The sequence below is a fragment of the Petromyzon marinus genome, chromosome 58, assembly GCF_048934315.1.
Source record: "Petromyzon marinus isolate PM22_M1 ecotype Great Lakes invasive population chromosome 58, UKy_Petmar_22M1.pri1.0, whole genome shotgun sequence".
Classification (NCBI taxonomy): domain Eukaryota; kingdom Metazoa; phylum Chordata; class Hyperoartia; order Petromyzontiformes; family Petromyzontidae; genus Petromyzon; species Petromyzon marinus.
Genome location: NC_133724.1, coordinates 170,272 through 185,416, shown reverse-complemented (window position 1 = coordinate 185,416; position 15,145 = coordinate 170,272). Strand labels below are relative to the sequence as shown.

General features: G+C 48.6%; 1 protein-coding gene across 2 annotated transcripts in view; it reads right to left on the bottom strand.

The window, feature by feature from the left end:
- Positions 1–97: 97 nt before the first annotated feature.
- The window catches only part of XPNPEP2 (X-prolyl aminopeptidase 2), a 51,822-nt gene continuing 36,774 nt past the window's right edge, over positions 98–15,145 (bottom strand). For both annotated transcript variants that reach the window (XM_032976171.2, XM_076052796.1), the window contains 9 exons: positions 14,481–14,558; positions 12,259–12,330; positions 11,590–11,650; positions 11,194–11,263; positions 10,677–10,781; positions 7,263–7,325; positions 7,041–7,117; positions 5,403–5,501; positions 98–2,876 (listed from right to left, as the gene is read on the bottom strand). In XM_032976171.2, the coding sequence (XP_032832062.1) occupies positions 2,649–2,876; positions 5,403–5,501; positions 7,041–7,117; positions 7,263–7,325; positions 10,677–10,781; positions 11,194–11,263; positions 11,590–11,650; positions 12,259–12,330; positions 14,481–14,558 (853 nt within the window). In that variant the 3' untranslated portion in view covers positions 98–2,648. The remainder of the gene's footprint in view (positions 2,877–5,402; positions 5,502–7,040; positions 7,118–7,262; positions 7,326–10,676; positions 10,782–11,193; positions 11,264–11,589; positions 11,651–12,258; positions 12,331–14,480; positions 14,559–15,145) is intronic.

Genomic DNA, 15,145 nt, shown 5'->3' with positions numbered 1-15,145 from the left:
GATGTCCCTGAATTAATTTACTAGGGACACAATGTTATTCTTTCAAACGATCCACACGTAAACATTACATCACACAAATCACCCATTTAACGACATCCAATGTTCTTGTATCATTTTAATAATTCAATGAGGTAACATAATATATCATAAGATGTAATTTAAAGAGTTTAATATGATAAACAAAAGTAAAGTTAACGATGTTACAAGTACAGATTGAATAACAGAAGAGTGTCTAGAGCTTAAGTAACTTTAGCTCTGGAGGTGTCAAACATCTGTCGTGGAATTTTACTCTCCACAGGCTTAAAATTTGCATTACCCTAAGATTAGCACGTGTCCTTTTATATATATTTTCGCATTCACAATTAACGTCCCATGAACATCACACCAACCGACGACTTGCACGGAATTTCCGTGACTATCCTCTGGATTATTACTAAAGTGGAACGCACCAGGACAATGTGTCCAGTCAGTTTAACACGTAGGCTTTCGCGACCAATATTGTCCATAAGAGGTTTTCTCCAACACACAGGTGTGCTGTATTAGTAACGAAATGTTCTGTTTACGTGACAAACCTTACTAATTGTGTGTTGGGTGGTGGCGGGTTTAACGATACATATATTTACGCGATCTAACCCAAAAAACTAGATTATGGACAATATGTCCAGTGTCAATATATAGGGATAAGATTTAATTTTACATATCGTTAGGCAAATCTGGCCACACACACCTAATTGGTTATCAGATGCACACCAAACTTTAGCTTTAAATATGTGGGGGGAAATGTCTTATCAAGAGAATACGATGGTAATGTCGCTCCTTTGGTTGATGAAGGGACGGTTTCCAAAATGTTACTTAAGACAGTAATTCTTGTTGATTGCCAGAATGATCACATCGTGAGAATCCAAAGAGAAATTGCCTTTGGCTTTAGACAATCAGGAAAAGGCATGAGCAGTAGAAGAAAGTATTGTTTTCACAGTTGACGGTGAGATTACGATATGTGCGACTTACAAACAGGGGGTGAATAATTCAATCAGCTGGACTGCTCACACGCACCGCCTCGGTTACTCCAGGAGGACATCAGGTCCAGAGTTCACGTAGAACTGGGAGGTCCTTCCACAGAGTGGCATACGGCCCTGCTGTGTTATATGGGATTGTAAGACAGTAAGGCCGATGAGATTCAGTCTCCACTCTTTTTCAGCAGGGTCCTGCCGTGAAACATTAAACCGATTGCTTTGTGAGTTGTGTTTGCACGTGGAACGCCACAGCACCTTCACGACTTAGGATCGTAATTCAATTCAAGAATCCGTCATTGTTAGGGTTCGGTTTTGCCGTCTCATTTACCCTGCTTCATACTTTCTTGGTCTCGGTTTGTTGCACTTTGTTCATTCCACGTGCCCACAGTACACGAGTGTATCATTCGATTATCATACAATGTGCGCGATTGATTCTCACATCCACAATTGGACGGATGCATCGTGAGCATAGGCATAGCTTTGGATGAACGATTCGATGCATCTTTGCCTGGCTAACGACACTAATCATTATCTGGATGTGATCCAACGCGCCAGAGGCAGAGTTGGTGAATCACGCAGCTTTGTGTGAAACTCCCCAATCATGCCGGGCTGCGACGTGGCCAGAAGATGGCAGTGGAGGGAAATTATAAAATGTGCTCGTGCATATGTAAAGGCATGTCATCAGCATAATCAGCGTCTGTGTCACATAAGGTTGAGGGGAGAAAAAATATCCACGTTTGTAAAAAATGTATGGGTGTCTCTTGGCCACATCTAAACCAAGTTGAGTGTCTATCTTAGCTTGATGACTGTTGTGGACTTAATTTACTGATGTTGTAGTCTGCAGTGGAACAACGCAGACATCTAGAATAAACACCTCATTCGAAACGCAAGCATTGCACCACCTTTTGGCATTCTACCTCGAAGACACCGGTGGTGTAACCATTAATCGCATGAGAACGTCAACAGGCCGATGCGCACATCTCCTTTATTTAACGACAAGCCACAGGAGTGCGACTGTGGCCATGCAACCCAAACTGTGGACCAGCCGCGTGGTGGTGGCGCCGGCCAAGCACGTGGCTTGTAATCCAGACAGTGAGGCAGGCAGCGAGGGTCGGTGGATCTGCCAAATTACAAAAATTTGCGAGGCTCCCTTTCCGTGGGCATTGATGTGCAACACCTTGGCTCGCCAGCAGAACGCAGGACAGAAAAAAGTGTGGACTCATATAATCTTTCTCTTCTGTATGGGATAGAATGTTGCCCCCTCGCACGGGTGGGTTTTCTATGGGTGGTCCGATTTCCTCCCACATGTATAATACACACTTACTAATTTGCTGAAAACATCTTAATATAGAGAATGTCAGAACAATTGTTGGCAGCGCCAGCTGACCGACTGCCTGCTGCTGCTGCCTTCCAGCTCATGCCTACTCAGCGACGATTGCTAGATGCAATCTGCATGAACGACGACGCAAATATAGAAAAAGAATCGCTAAATCATCTAAGTATCTATGAATTTACTTACGAAGACGAACAGCGGTTGCACCTCCGTTAAGCAATGAGAAAGAGATAACGCAGAACTGGAGGCACGGGCCACTGCCGCGAACCCGAGCCCCCCTCCCCCTGTGCACCCCCCCCAGCTTAGTGGAGGGCGCGAGGCACAAGGAGCGCGGTGCAGAGTGCGGCGAGCAGAGCGAGGGGCGCCGAGGCCCCCAACGCCCCCACTGCAGCCGCTCCTCGGTCTCCCTCGCCGCCGAACGGCTCGGTCGCTCTGAGCAGCCAGTCGTGCTCCTTCCTCAGGTTCTGCTTCATCAGCTCGGCACCCACCTCGCGATATATGGCAGCGTTGTACTGGTTCAGCCACTTCACCTGGGGAATGCAACGCGCCACGCACGGCAATCGGTGGGACCCGTCGCAGATAAAAACAGAAATCGTGACGGTGGAGTTCGCCGAGAAGGCCTGGCGGGCCAAGTCGGCTGGTGGCCATGCCGGAGCACCGGGGCCAGCGCAGCTGATGTCCTGGATTCGAATTTGGTTTGAAGCCACCCACTCGTGTGTAGTGAGTTCGCTTTAACTGAATTTATAAATAGACAACAGCACACTTTGAGAGCGTCACGAAAAATAAAAATTCCATCAAATGCCTGGCATGGCTTCTTAATGCTGGCGGTCCCTGTCAATGCCACGTGGATGAAGCTCCAGGAACGCATCTAGTTCATATATCGAGGTATTACTATAACCGGGGAGAGAAAGTCTCAAGAGGCAGATAGAGAACTAGAGAGAGAGAGAGACAAAGCCGGGTTAAACAGTTGGCGTGGTCTTCAGCCGGGACTTAGAAGTCTCCATCAACTGCAAGTTGCCGACTACTTCCAGGGGCAAGGAACTCCAGAGCCCATTGGTCAGCCCGGCTCCGAAGCCTGGAGCACGGTTAGAGCGAGGAGGAGGGCACGAGCGGTGGACCTCAGTGGAGTCTAAGGCGGAATAAAATTCCGGGATGTGGGCTGGAGCTGGTAGTCCATTGACGTCATCTTCTGGGGAGATTTTCTGCCACGATGTGAATTCAAACTGCTCACTACGCAACTACCGTGCCGTGACACCATTAGTGGAATTTTAAAATGAATGGGCGAGAGAAAAAAAATATATAACATCTGTAAAATCTCAAAATGCTAGGGCAGGAAGGATTGGCATCACCTGTCAGTTGCATTTCTGGGCAAACCTACGATAGTGCGTTACCAAATCTCGCTCGGTTACCCTGGGCGTGTGCTGTGGGCTCTCAGGGTAATACTCCCATCCCACCGTCAAGGCAGCTTCCACCTGATTGTGCAATTATTACTGCACTAAGGAATAGATGCATACTTTTAAATCCGCGTTAATACTCGTAAAACGATGCCACACATGCATTTTTTGTTAAATGTACTTATAAAATGTGAAGTACAATCAACTCCTTGAAAGACAAAACAAATAATCGCATCAAATCAACTAAAAATGTCAAGGTGATTTCCTGCTGAAATAATTAACATTGAGGCAGAGATCATGTCTTGTTTACAGCTCTGAGCCATTATGAGACCTCCTTTGCCAGTACCAAGATATAGAAATAGGTTTAACCCTTTTAACTGGCACAAAAACTGACACCTTTATTCAGGGCATCATGTCTGCAATAACCACAACACAAGCAGTCAAAATGCAAACAAAAGAGACAACTCTGATAATAATATGCACTGTCCTTGAATTTGATTGGCCCACACCCGAGACCGCTTTTCTTAGAGCCTAGTCTCCACTGGTGTTGGACCAGAAGACGCCAAAAGACGTACAACTCAAAAAACAGCGCACTATCAGAGTATTGAGGGCTCGGGGTGAGCATTTACATTATGAGACCTCCTTTGCCAGTACCAAGATATAGAAATAGGTTTTACCCTTTTAACTGGCACAAAACTGACACCTTTATTCAAGGCATCATGTTTGCAATAACCACAACACAAGCAGTCAAAATGCAAACAAAAGAGACAACTCTGATAATAATATGCACTGTCCTTGCATTTGATTGGTCCACACCCGAGACGGCTTTTCTTAGAGCCTAGTCTCCACTGGTGTTGGACCAGAAGACGCCAAAAGGCGTACAACTCAAAAACACCGCACTATCAGAGTATTGAGGGCTCGGGGTAAATGCTCACCCCGAGCCCTCAATACTCTGATAGTGCGCGGGTAAATGCTCACCCCGAGCCCTCAAAACTCTGATAGTGCGCTGTTTTTGAGATGTACGACTTTTGGCATCTTCTGGCCCAACACCAGTTGAGACTAGGCTCTAAGAAAAGCCGTCTCGGGTGTGGACCAATAAAATTCAAGGACAGTGCATATTATTATCAGAGTTGTCTCTTTTGTTTGCATTTTGACTGCTTGTGTTGTGGTTATTGTAAACATGATGCCTTGAATAAAGGTGTCAGTTTTTGTGCCAGTTACAAGGGTAAAACCTATTTCTAGCTCTGAGCCAGTTGTGGAAATGCCACATTCCTATGCCAGGGGCAAGTCTGTCAATAGTGCAAGTGCTGTTGACTTTCACACAACGTTGTATAGTAAACTAAATATTTCATACACTTGACCTGGATGCAGAGGGCGGTGATGATGGAAGGACGACGAGAAGGTGCTGTGGAAGAGTCGGTCCACGTTCTGAATGAACGTTAGACATCGAGCACGGGACAGGATGGAAACCGTCCGAGTTGAAAAAACAGAGAGAAGAGAAGTGACCACGACGAGAAGATCTCAGCGACAGAAATGGTCAAGTCCCAACAGCTCAAAAGTCCAGGGGTCGAGAAGAAGACACGTGTAACAAATGTCGCTGTAATACGATCGTTCCTTCGTGGTCAAGAGGGAGGAGACGCGTGGACTCCCCGTACCCCCTACCTGCTTATCGGACAGCAGTGACAACTTGATCAGCTTCTTCTCGTACGGAACAAGGGTCACAGTCTCGAAGGTCAGGTAGGGCTTCACTCCAAACGTGTACTGCAGCGGTCAGTCGGCGCACACACACGAGGTTGATCAAGAGGTCATCAAAACAACGGGACAATGCGGGGTATCGCGTTTGCTGTAAACCAATGAACCACCCCAGCCTTGTCCGGTATTTTCGCACGGTTTCGCTGTCGTTTTATATGGATTTTCACAAATACGACTTTTTAATAGAATAAGAATTTCAACTTGCAACGCCATTGCCGCACAATGTTTGCTCACTGTCTGCAATTTCCCAAGCTCTGCGGTCCTATATAAAGTGTTATTGGTAAATTAATGAGTGTTTACACGTGGGAGAAAACCAACGCATGAGAGGGGGAAACACTCAATCCCATACAGACGGAACAGTTGTGAAGTCCACATTTTCTGTACCGCTTTCTCTTAGCAAGATAGGGTACGGGCTCCTCCTGAATGCCGACGGGAAGAAGGGGGTTTCACGATGTTCGTGCGGTGATCCATCAACCCTCAATCTAGATTGAAAACTCATTTCTTTAGAAATTATTTTTGTGTTTCGTTTGTTCTCCTTCCCCTGCACCTCCGATTAGCAAGGTTGGATACGTATGGTGCGAAAGAAGTTAAACATACATACACATGCAATCGGAAAATTATCAAGATGCTTTACAGAAAAAATAATTAAACAATCGAGATGCTGGAGGAGTGTGGGGGAGAGTTAGTCCTTGGGCCAGACCAGATATCGGTACCACGCAAGGTGGCAACACTTCAATGGTGTCATTTTATGTGTTACACCAACAGAAGTAAAATAATACATGATTACCTTTCCAAATGAGCAGCTGTTTAATTTTCCTCGCAGGAAACCTGTTTTTGCACCTATCGCAAGTCACGCCGATCTTACATTAACATGCTAATCTCTCACACTGACATAGCCACTTGTGCGCCCTCATCGTGGAGGTCGCCCCCTGATCTTACATTAACATGCTAATTTCTTACATTAACATCACTAGCCCCGCCCACTTCGTTTATGACCATTGGGCTACACCCATTTGAAACCTTTAAGACAGTCTGCCTCAGCAGGTTTCCTCTGTTCTCCTCCTGATCACGATTGCTTGTGTTGTGATCAAAACGTCGTAGTTTTTTTGTTCTTTTCTTTCAACCTATCTACGTGACTTTACCGAAAGACCCAAAGAATATTTCATAACATGCATGCAATTATTACCAATAACTTTGTTATCCTATTTGGACACGGTTGAAACCTTTTGGTTCTCATCCGAGCATCCAGAGGGAGACTGGTGGGGGACCCACACGACAATGCCACCACACCATTACCATTAGCGGTGCGATATCGATGTTAGCGTGCATAATTGATGTTGTTTTTGTCATAATGCATCATTTAGACTTGTAACACAAGCAGTATCTGTTCAGAGGCGTGAGGAATGATTCACGGGTATTGGCCATGAGAGGGAATTGTATTTGGTTTTGGTGTTCGCAGCGCAGTCCGATCACCGCCGCACGACCGCACCACAAGCACAAAGACACGGTGACACACACACACACATGTGGAGTGGCACGCATACACACCGCTGTCTCTGCTTTTACGACCATCACAATGTTCTCCAGACGAATTCCAAACTCGTTGTCCTGGTAGTAGCCAGGTTCTGGTCATGGAACACAAACGCACATGGAGCAGTGTCAACATTAATAATCACCTATCTGCTGTGTATTGGGTAGTACCGTGTGCCAAGCTAGCCTACAGTGGCGTTCCAGGCAATATCTTGAAAGAAATTACGCTGTGATTCTTACCTATGGAGGTGAACATCCCTTCGTGCAGACCAATGTCGTAGGATGTCCCGATTCCCACAGGCCCTGTGTGGAAAGAGCGCCGAACATCCGACAGTCGCACACCACTCGCACTCGCGAGTGGGGACATCCACCGGCACAGCCTCAACGGAGCAACAACAATACCAACTACATTGAGACGCTGCCCTCGGAGTCTTGCACAAAGACAAATAGCAAAATAATATAGGATACATTCCTCAAGAGCCCTGGCCTAAGACAAACAACAACAACAACATTATTCCCACCATTTTAGGTGGCTCAGCAATTAAGTGAGCGGCACCCAATTGGAAGGTCGAGAGTTCAAATCCTGTTCGAGGTGTTGCTTCAGCCCATCATCCCTCCCAAGGGTTCATAAAACAGCTACCCATTTATGGGGGAGTTAACAGTGTTTGTTTTATAGATATACTTTCCCTGCCATAGTAGGAATGTGGAATTTCCATCACTGGCTCCAGGCTGTAACCATGAGATAAGCACCATCTAATTTCAGCAGGAAATCACTTTGTATGGTGATGGCCCAACTGCAGAGCAGTTCTGCTCTCTCAAGCTCTCACCCACACTCGTGTCTGTGTCTGTGCACACAGAGATGAAGATCTCCGTATTAATCTTAACAGACTGTTCGTGCAAGTGCTGTTGGGCGAGCACCTACGAAAGGCCAGCAGAGCACATGATGGAATGGGTGGCCATCACCACGCCCGGCTGCATTTGTCTCCCCCGTGATCATGTTAATACACTGCACCAAGTACTAATTTGAGGCCGAGTTGACATTGGGGAGGCAAAACATTAGTTCAGGTAATCGTCGCTGGTGTCGACTGTGAGCAGGAATCGAGCCCAGGTTACCGGATTTTGACTGCAGCACTCTAACCGCTACACTACCGCTCCCACACACTCGTACACACACACACATGCACTCACTCTCTTACAACAACCGCAATTCGCCACTAAGTGGCGGTGACATCACCACGGCGCTTGTGCCAGGCTATGTGCATGTTAAGGCCACGTGAATTGTCGAACGCTCGCTGGTAAGAGGTCACGGGACAGACCCAGGTGCCATGGGTCGACTGACTGAGATGACTGGCCGATGCACCACCTGTGCCCCCTACTGTGCCAACTTGCTGTGTTTTAACCAATCCGTCGTTCTGCTCGTTGTTGTAAGCGTTGCTCCTCTGCCTTCCGTTGTTATTGGAAGGCGACTGCCTCCAACTGTCCAGTAGCAGCAGCGTCCTCCACAGAGGCTGATCTTGACACTGCTGGTACCAGTCATCGGCAAGTCCACTCAGCCCCACGTCCTCCTGTACTACATCACTCCATCTCTTCTCTAGCCCGTGCTGCTCCCGTTTAGCCCCTTCTATCTGGCCAAACAAAAGCTGTTTAGGCATGCGATGGCTGGGCATGCAGGTTACATGACCCAGCCAACGCAGCCTTGCCTGCCGGAGGAGCTCACCGATGGGACTTTGTCCAGATATTTCAAGTATTTGTGGGTTCCTCACACAATACAGCCTGGTAAAACCCAGGATGGATCGTAGGTAGGCCAGCCTAAATGTTTCTAATCAGCTAAGTCGTGCCATTAGGGGGGTCCACGTTTTGCAAGCGTAGAGAAGGGAGAGCATGACCGTGGCCGAGAAGACCCAAAGCTTCATGTGGAGCAACAGACAAGGTAGTTTCCACACCGCGTTACGCAGCCGATGAAAAAATAATGCTGCTCGACTGATTCGGAGTAAGACCTCTGCTGTCATGAGTACTGTCCAGGTATGGAAAACTCTCCACAACTGCCCCATCACCAATTGGGAGTTGTGGGGTGGAGTGACTAATGGTACAATATACCCAGGCAGGTGATTAGTTTTGATTGGGCTGATGGTAAGGCCCACCACTTAGTGGCATGCTCCAAAAATTGAGCAGCAGCACCTTCAACTCCTCCTCTGAGTGAGCAGAAATCACCAGATCATCGGCATACATGACCAATAAGGAGCCATCCCTTGACCGCACCCCGGGCATCAATTAGCCTCCCATTGTATCTGCACCGAATGGTAATTCCTTCCAATACAGCCATCGAAGGCTTCACGAACAACGTGGTCAAAAGAGATGCAAAATAATGTGGGAGCCAGAGGACATCCCTGTCGCACCCCAAGGTGAAAAGGGAATTGCTCTAACTCCCGGCCATGTAGTTTTACCTGGGCCTGCTCACCATCATGAAGGTCCTTAATGATTGTGAGCAGAGAGTCAGGGGCTCGTAAGCACGAAGAACAACCCAGAGCCCAGGCCTACTGATGTTATTATAGGCCTTGACCAGGTCAATAAAGTAAAGATGTAGTTCTTGTTGGAATTCCCTAAACCTCTGTTGTAGCAGATGGACAGAAAATATGGCATCGGTCCAGGACTGCCCTTTCCTGAAACCACATTGGGGCTCCGCAAGCCTTTTCTTAGCGTGCCTGGCAAGGCGATGTTGAATGATCCCTGCCAGGACCTTCCCCGGCACACTGAGGAGGGAGATGCTCCTGTAGTTGTTACAGTCTGTGCGGTCCCCCTTCTTAAAGGAGGGGGACCCACGAGGGCATCCTTCCAATCCTGCAGAACCCATCCAGTGGTCCAGACTTATTATGATGTCATGTAAGGTAGTCTGCGCTCAAATGCCACCCTCCCTCAGCCCTTCGCTTGGGAGATCATCTCTGCCTGGTGCTTAACCTGGTCTCAGACTATGGATCGCCTTCTGTACTTCCTCAACAGAGAGCACCTCAGCCAGCCATTCACAGGGGGTGACTTTTTCTTCCAATATTTGAGGCACGACAGCCTCACCAGGGTCATGCCCACTTTGCCCGATGATGTTTTCCAGGCTGATGGATTTCCCCTCCTCAAGACCTCCCAAAAATGCTCACCAAATCTGCAAACCTGCTCCTTGGGGCCAGAGATCGGATCACCTTTCTTTCCCCTAATGATTGTGATAGGTGTGGCGCTGCAAGTCACTTTTTTGATGGAGTTAAAGAGTGATTTGTGATCACGGGCTACTGAGGCAGACCCCATCTCCTCAGCAACCCGCGACCACCACCCATCCTTGCAGCACCTCACGGCTCTCCGAACCTCCGAGCGAAGGCTGATATGGGATGCTGTAGACGGTGGGAGTGGGCCTGTCGCTTATCTCAGCCAATCTGAACACCTCCTCTGTCAGCCAGGGTCTCTGGGGAGGTCTGGACCGTGTACCCAAAGCAGCCATTGCAGCTGCATGAGCACAGTCCTAAATCTCGCACATTTACCCTCGGCATCAGGAGGAGTTGTAAGTGATGATGGAATTCTCGCTAGCAACTTTCATCAGCTAGCTGATACCAGGCCACTGTGAGTTTGAATAGACACACACACACACTCATACTCTCGTACACACACTCTTACACTCGTGCACGCTGAGGAAGTTGCCGATGCCATGGCCGGTGCCGTGGCCATAGTTGAGTCCAGCCTCCCACAGTGCATGCCTCGCCAACGTGTCCAACCGGGCCCCTGGGGCACAGAGACACAGACAGGCACACACAGATACAGACACATATATACAGAGACAGATATACAGAGGCAGATGGCACCTGCCAACCCTTGATGGATTCTGGCTCTAAAAATAAATTTGTGGGCAACTCGAGTTGAATAAAAATCTCTGAATACGTTGCCGGGGGAAACAACAGGTGGAGTGAGTGGCTCGTGCTGAATGAGTTGTGTGGTGGCTTCTTCCCCTGTGGCTGTGAGCACGAGCCCCGAGCCAGATTCAGACTTCTTGTGAGGCCAACAGCGCTGCACGGCTTGGTGCTGGCTTGGCATGGGAAAAAAGCCCCAGTGGAGAATACACCCGTGCCGAGATGGGCCTCGTGCTGGCTCGAATGCGGCAGTGGGACGGGCCACGAGTGTGGAAGGGGCGACTCACCGAACGTGTTGTCGGGAAAGATGGCCTGGCTGAGGTCGATGCTCCCCATCAGCACTCGCGTGTACGCTTCCTGTGCCGGGGTGGAGTGCCACGACCGTTAAGACAGAAACCGTGTGGACATGGTCGCAGGCAGTACCTACATCTCGATATGGATTTGGCTGTATATCTAACAAGCAAGGTTTGATTTTATTGGGGGATTTCCCTGGCTCTGATTTTAATTTTATATTATCTCTGAGACTGCATTTTTAGTTTTTATCTTCAAGTGGGATACATTCATCCCTCCCCCTGATAAGATATTTTGTATTTACATTGTCACGGTTGTGCCTGGTGAGTGCTTGAGTAGGAGCTTAGGGCTTGAGTGGCTGCTTGGGATTACTAGGTGATGGCAGCACCCACCTTCATGAAGTCCGTTGGGACTCCCCAGTGCAGGGTGCGAGTGATGTCCGTTGTTCCATCTCTGCAGGGGAGTTTGCGGGATACACGCGCGGCACAGGGCACATGAGAACTCGAGCCTTTGGGCCGCCAGTAGTAAGACGGTGGGGCGGCTTGTCAGAGCTGTGGTTGAATAGCTAGCCACAGCGTGGGACCCGTTTTTCCCATTGAACAGTGAGCGTGGCGCATATCTCCTGTCTTACAACTCTGAGCCAGTGGTGGAATTTCCACGTTCTTATGGCATCTCTCCTGGTCACCCAAACTCGCTTGTGTTCAGGCGGCTACTCTGACCATTTAGCCAGTGGTGCTGCTGGGATAAACCAAATTATTATATTTTTGATGTATAAACTCCTAGTGAGATGACAGACGGGAATAAATACACGAGAGTGAGGAATGTCGACGAAATATGATGCGGTGCGATGAGAGATGTCGACAAGGGACAGATTAAGTGATGAGAGAAAATAGTCAAGATAGCCACGAGAGAGATACATCTGTTTGTTGTGTTGATTAGAATTTTTATTCAAGCTTACGTTTAGTTCACTTATATATTTCTCATGAATCCTGGGACCCCTTGGGCTGCTTGGGGCCCCTGAGGTTTGCATATGCCTAGCGACGCCACTAGTGACAACCCACCGGTATTGACCTCCAGAGTCGAACAGGTACATCTCGTTGGTGGTCAGTTTCCGGTTCGTCTCATTGCTGGCACTGAAATGAAACGGCGTGTGGTATTGATCACTGGAACAAGTCACGGCAACTCGTGCACCCCACCAAACAACAAAGATCCCACGTAAAGCCTTTACAGACAGTCGGGGCAAGTGCTGTTAGCGAGCACTTATGAAGGTCGGAACTACACATAAGGGGGTTGGGTGGCCAGCACCACGCCCAGCCGCCTTTGTCTCACCAGTGGCGATGTTTTACGCACCGTAGAAGGTACTCATTTTAGGCTGAGTTAACCTAGGGGAGGCCCAGGACCGGTTCAAATAATCGTCACTGGTGTTGGCCATGAACGGGAATTAAACTCGGGTCACCAGGTTCATAGCGCAGCGTGCTAACTGCTATACTACCGCTCCCCGCTGAAAAACCGCGACACGACTGTACCCCACCACCACCACTGTGACCAGCACGACGTTTGTTTACCTGAAAAACGCCTCGCTCAGTCTCAGGACTCGCTTGCAGGACGGTACTGCCAAGCGTTCGCAGTAGGAGGCAATGTTTCTGCTACTGTTGCTACTGTGATCCCAATTGAGTCATTTTACAAAGTGAGTTTTCATCTTCTTAGCTCTTTCGTGAGAATGTTTTATTGTTTTATATATATTTTATTATTTTATTGTTTCCCTTCAACGTGACTTTACCGAAAGAGCTAAGAATATGAATTACTGCAGTCACGAAAGCTTTAAATCAAAATTTGATTTTTCATCATTGCGATATTTGTTTTGCCGACACAAGTGACCTTGCGTGATGCTGAGCTTTGAGAAGCCATAGGGACCCCGTGTCAAACGGTGGCAGAACGAACTCCACACGGAGGTGCCCCAGACAGGAATCGAACTCAGGCACCTTTCGCACTGTGACGTGAAACTATTACCACTACGCGGCTGCCACCATGCCACCCACAAGAATGATGTATCGCTGTACAACATGCGTATATTCGTAAGTATTTCATTCGTGGTGTGAACTCCGACAGCTGTCAAGGAATAATTACATATGGTCCTATGTACTGTGCTCTGCACGTCCAAGAATTGAGAAAATGCTTTGATCGATGTGACCAGTTCTCAAGAGGCCGAGAGCTGCTTCATATTGAATCGTCTCTACTCCCTGTTATAGACCGATGGATGCACAGAGCTCCTGAAGAACTGCACTGTGGCTCATCTCCTCTTAAGTCACCATCAAAAGAGTTGAGCGAATGTACCCGACTGACAACAGCAATAGTATACACAACAGTTGACCCGTTTCATTTTATTAGGGCTCTCTGCTCCCCGTGCCCCCCCCCCCCCTTCTGGTCTACCCCCATCCTGGCCCCCTCTCCCCCCACCTCTCCAACTCGGAAGGGACCGGACCCGCCTAGCGCCACCAGCCCCAAGGCTCTCCCCTTCCCCGTCCCTGCTTCAGCGTCTGTCCCAATCCATTGCCACTCTCCCCCTGTGCACGTCTCTGGTTAGACCCTGGCCCTTGAAGCCTCCTCCAACTCGCCCTCTTCTTGGCCCTCGCGTAGGCCTCGGCAAGGTAAGGTAAAAGGTCAAATGCAACGAGCCTACCTTTTACCCTTACGCCATACAAATTACCCGATTACAGGGTAATTACTGGGGTACTACTACACATGAAAAAGGTTTATAACAGGTAAATGCTAGATAGAGTGCTTCATTCACATAGAATACTCTCGATTATTCCAATTTTAAATGGAGGCCACGGACTGCGCCACAGAGCTTTTAGTGAGCAGTAAACACAGTATTTACCGGGTAATACTTGGCGCTACCTTTACCCTGCCGGGTAATTCTTCCGCGCTACCTTTACCCTACTCTTTACCTTACCCCTTGGCATGTCGACACCTTTACCCTTTAACCCGGTAAAAAGGGTAAATTACCTTACCTTGCCGAAGCCTACCCTGGTGTGGGCCTCACTGATTTCCCCGACATGCAGTGCTCACCGCCTGCCTCTGCACTGGCGTCAGCCAGAGCCCTATGCAATCATTAACATCGCATAGACCTGGCTATGCCACCTTGCGACTTTAGCTGCACGGTGGTGCTCCTGTCGCTCATGGTGTGTTTCTGCGCAGCCTACTGCACTCTCCCTACCTGCACGTGTCTATTGTGACCCATTCCATAGGTGATTCAGTGCACAGCATTGGCCCTTAATGGCACCTGTAGTGCGCCAGCGCGCCGTTGAGTCCACTTGCAGAAATGGTCTCAAAACTGGGACCCTCGGAAAACGCTTGATTCCTGAAACAAAATGGCAACACATGTCGGTTAGCCTAACACGGCGTTCTCTTCCTCATGGAACTCCACATTGAGATTGTGTCCCTCTGTGGTTACTGTGCAGCAGTGACCTAAGACCAACACCAGTAACGGTTATCTTAACCAGTCCTGGGCCTCCCCTAGCTTGACTCAGCCTCAAATGAGTACTTACTGCGGTATGAAAAACATCGCCACTTGTATTTGCCGTATTCCCAAGTTCAACTCAGGCTTTGCTTAAAGGGCGGATATCTGTAGCCATCCGAGGGCTGGCGACAGGCCACGTGGTTGTTGTGAACGGGTCCCCTGGTGGTCATGACGACCTTTCTGCTGGAACTGCGATTGACGACGTGTCTTTAGAGGTTCCACGTTGAGTTCAATACACAAGAATGGAAATCTGGCACAAGAAGCATTTACCATCAACTAAAGATACCCGAACGTGCTACCTCGGGCCCCCTGCCTCTCACAGATGTCCACGGGCCAGGAAGAGAGGCAGCGTTCAACCCAGCAGTTACATGAAGAATGTTGCCGGGAGGCTGGCGTGATGTAATGATCAGCACACCGGACTTGCAACC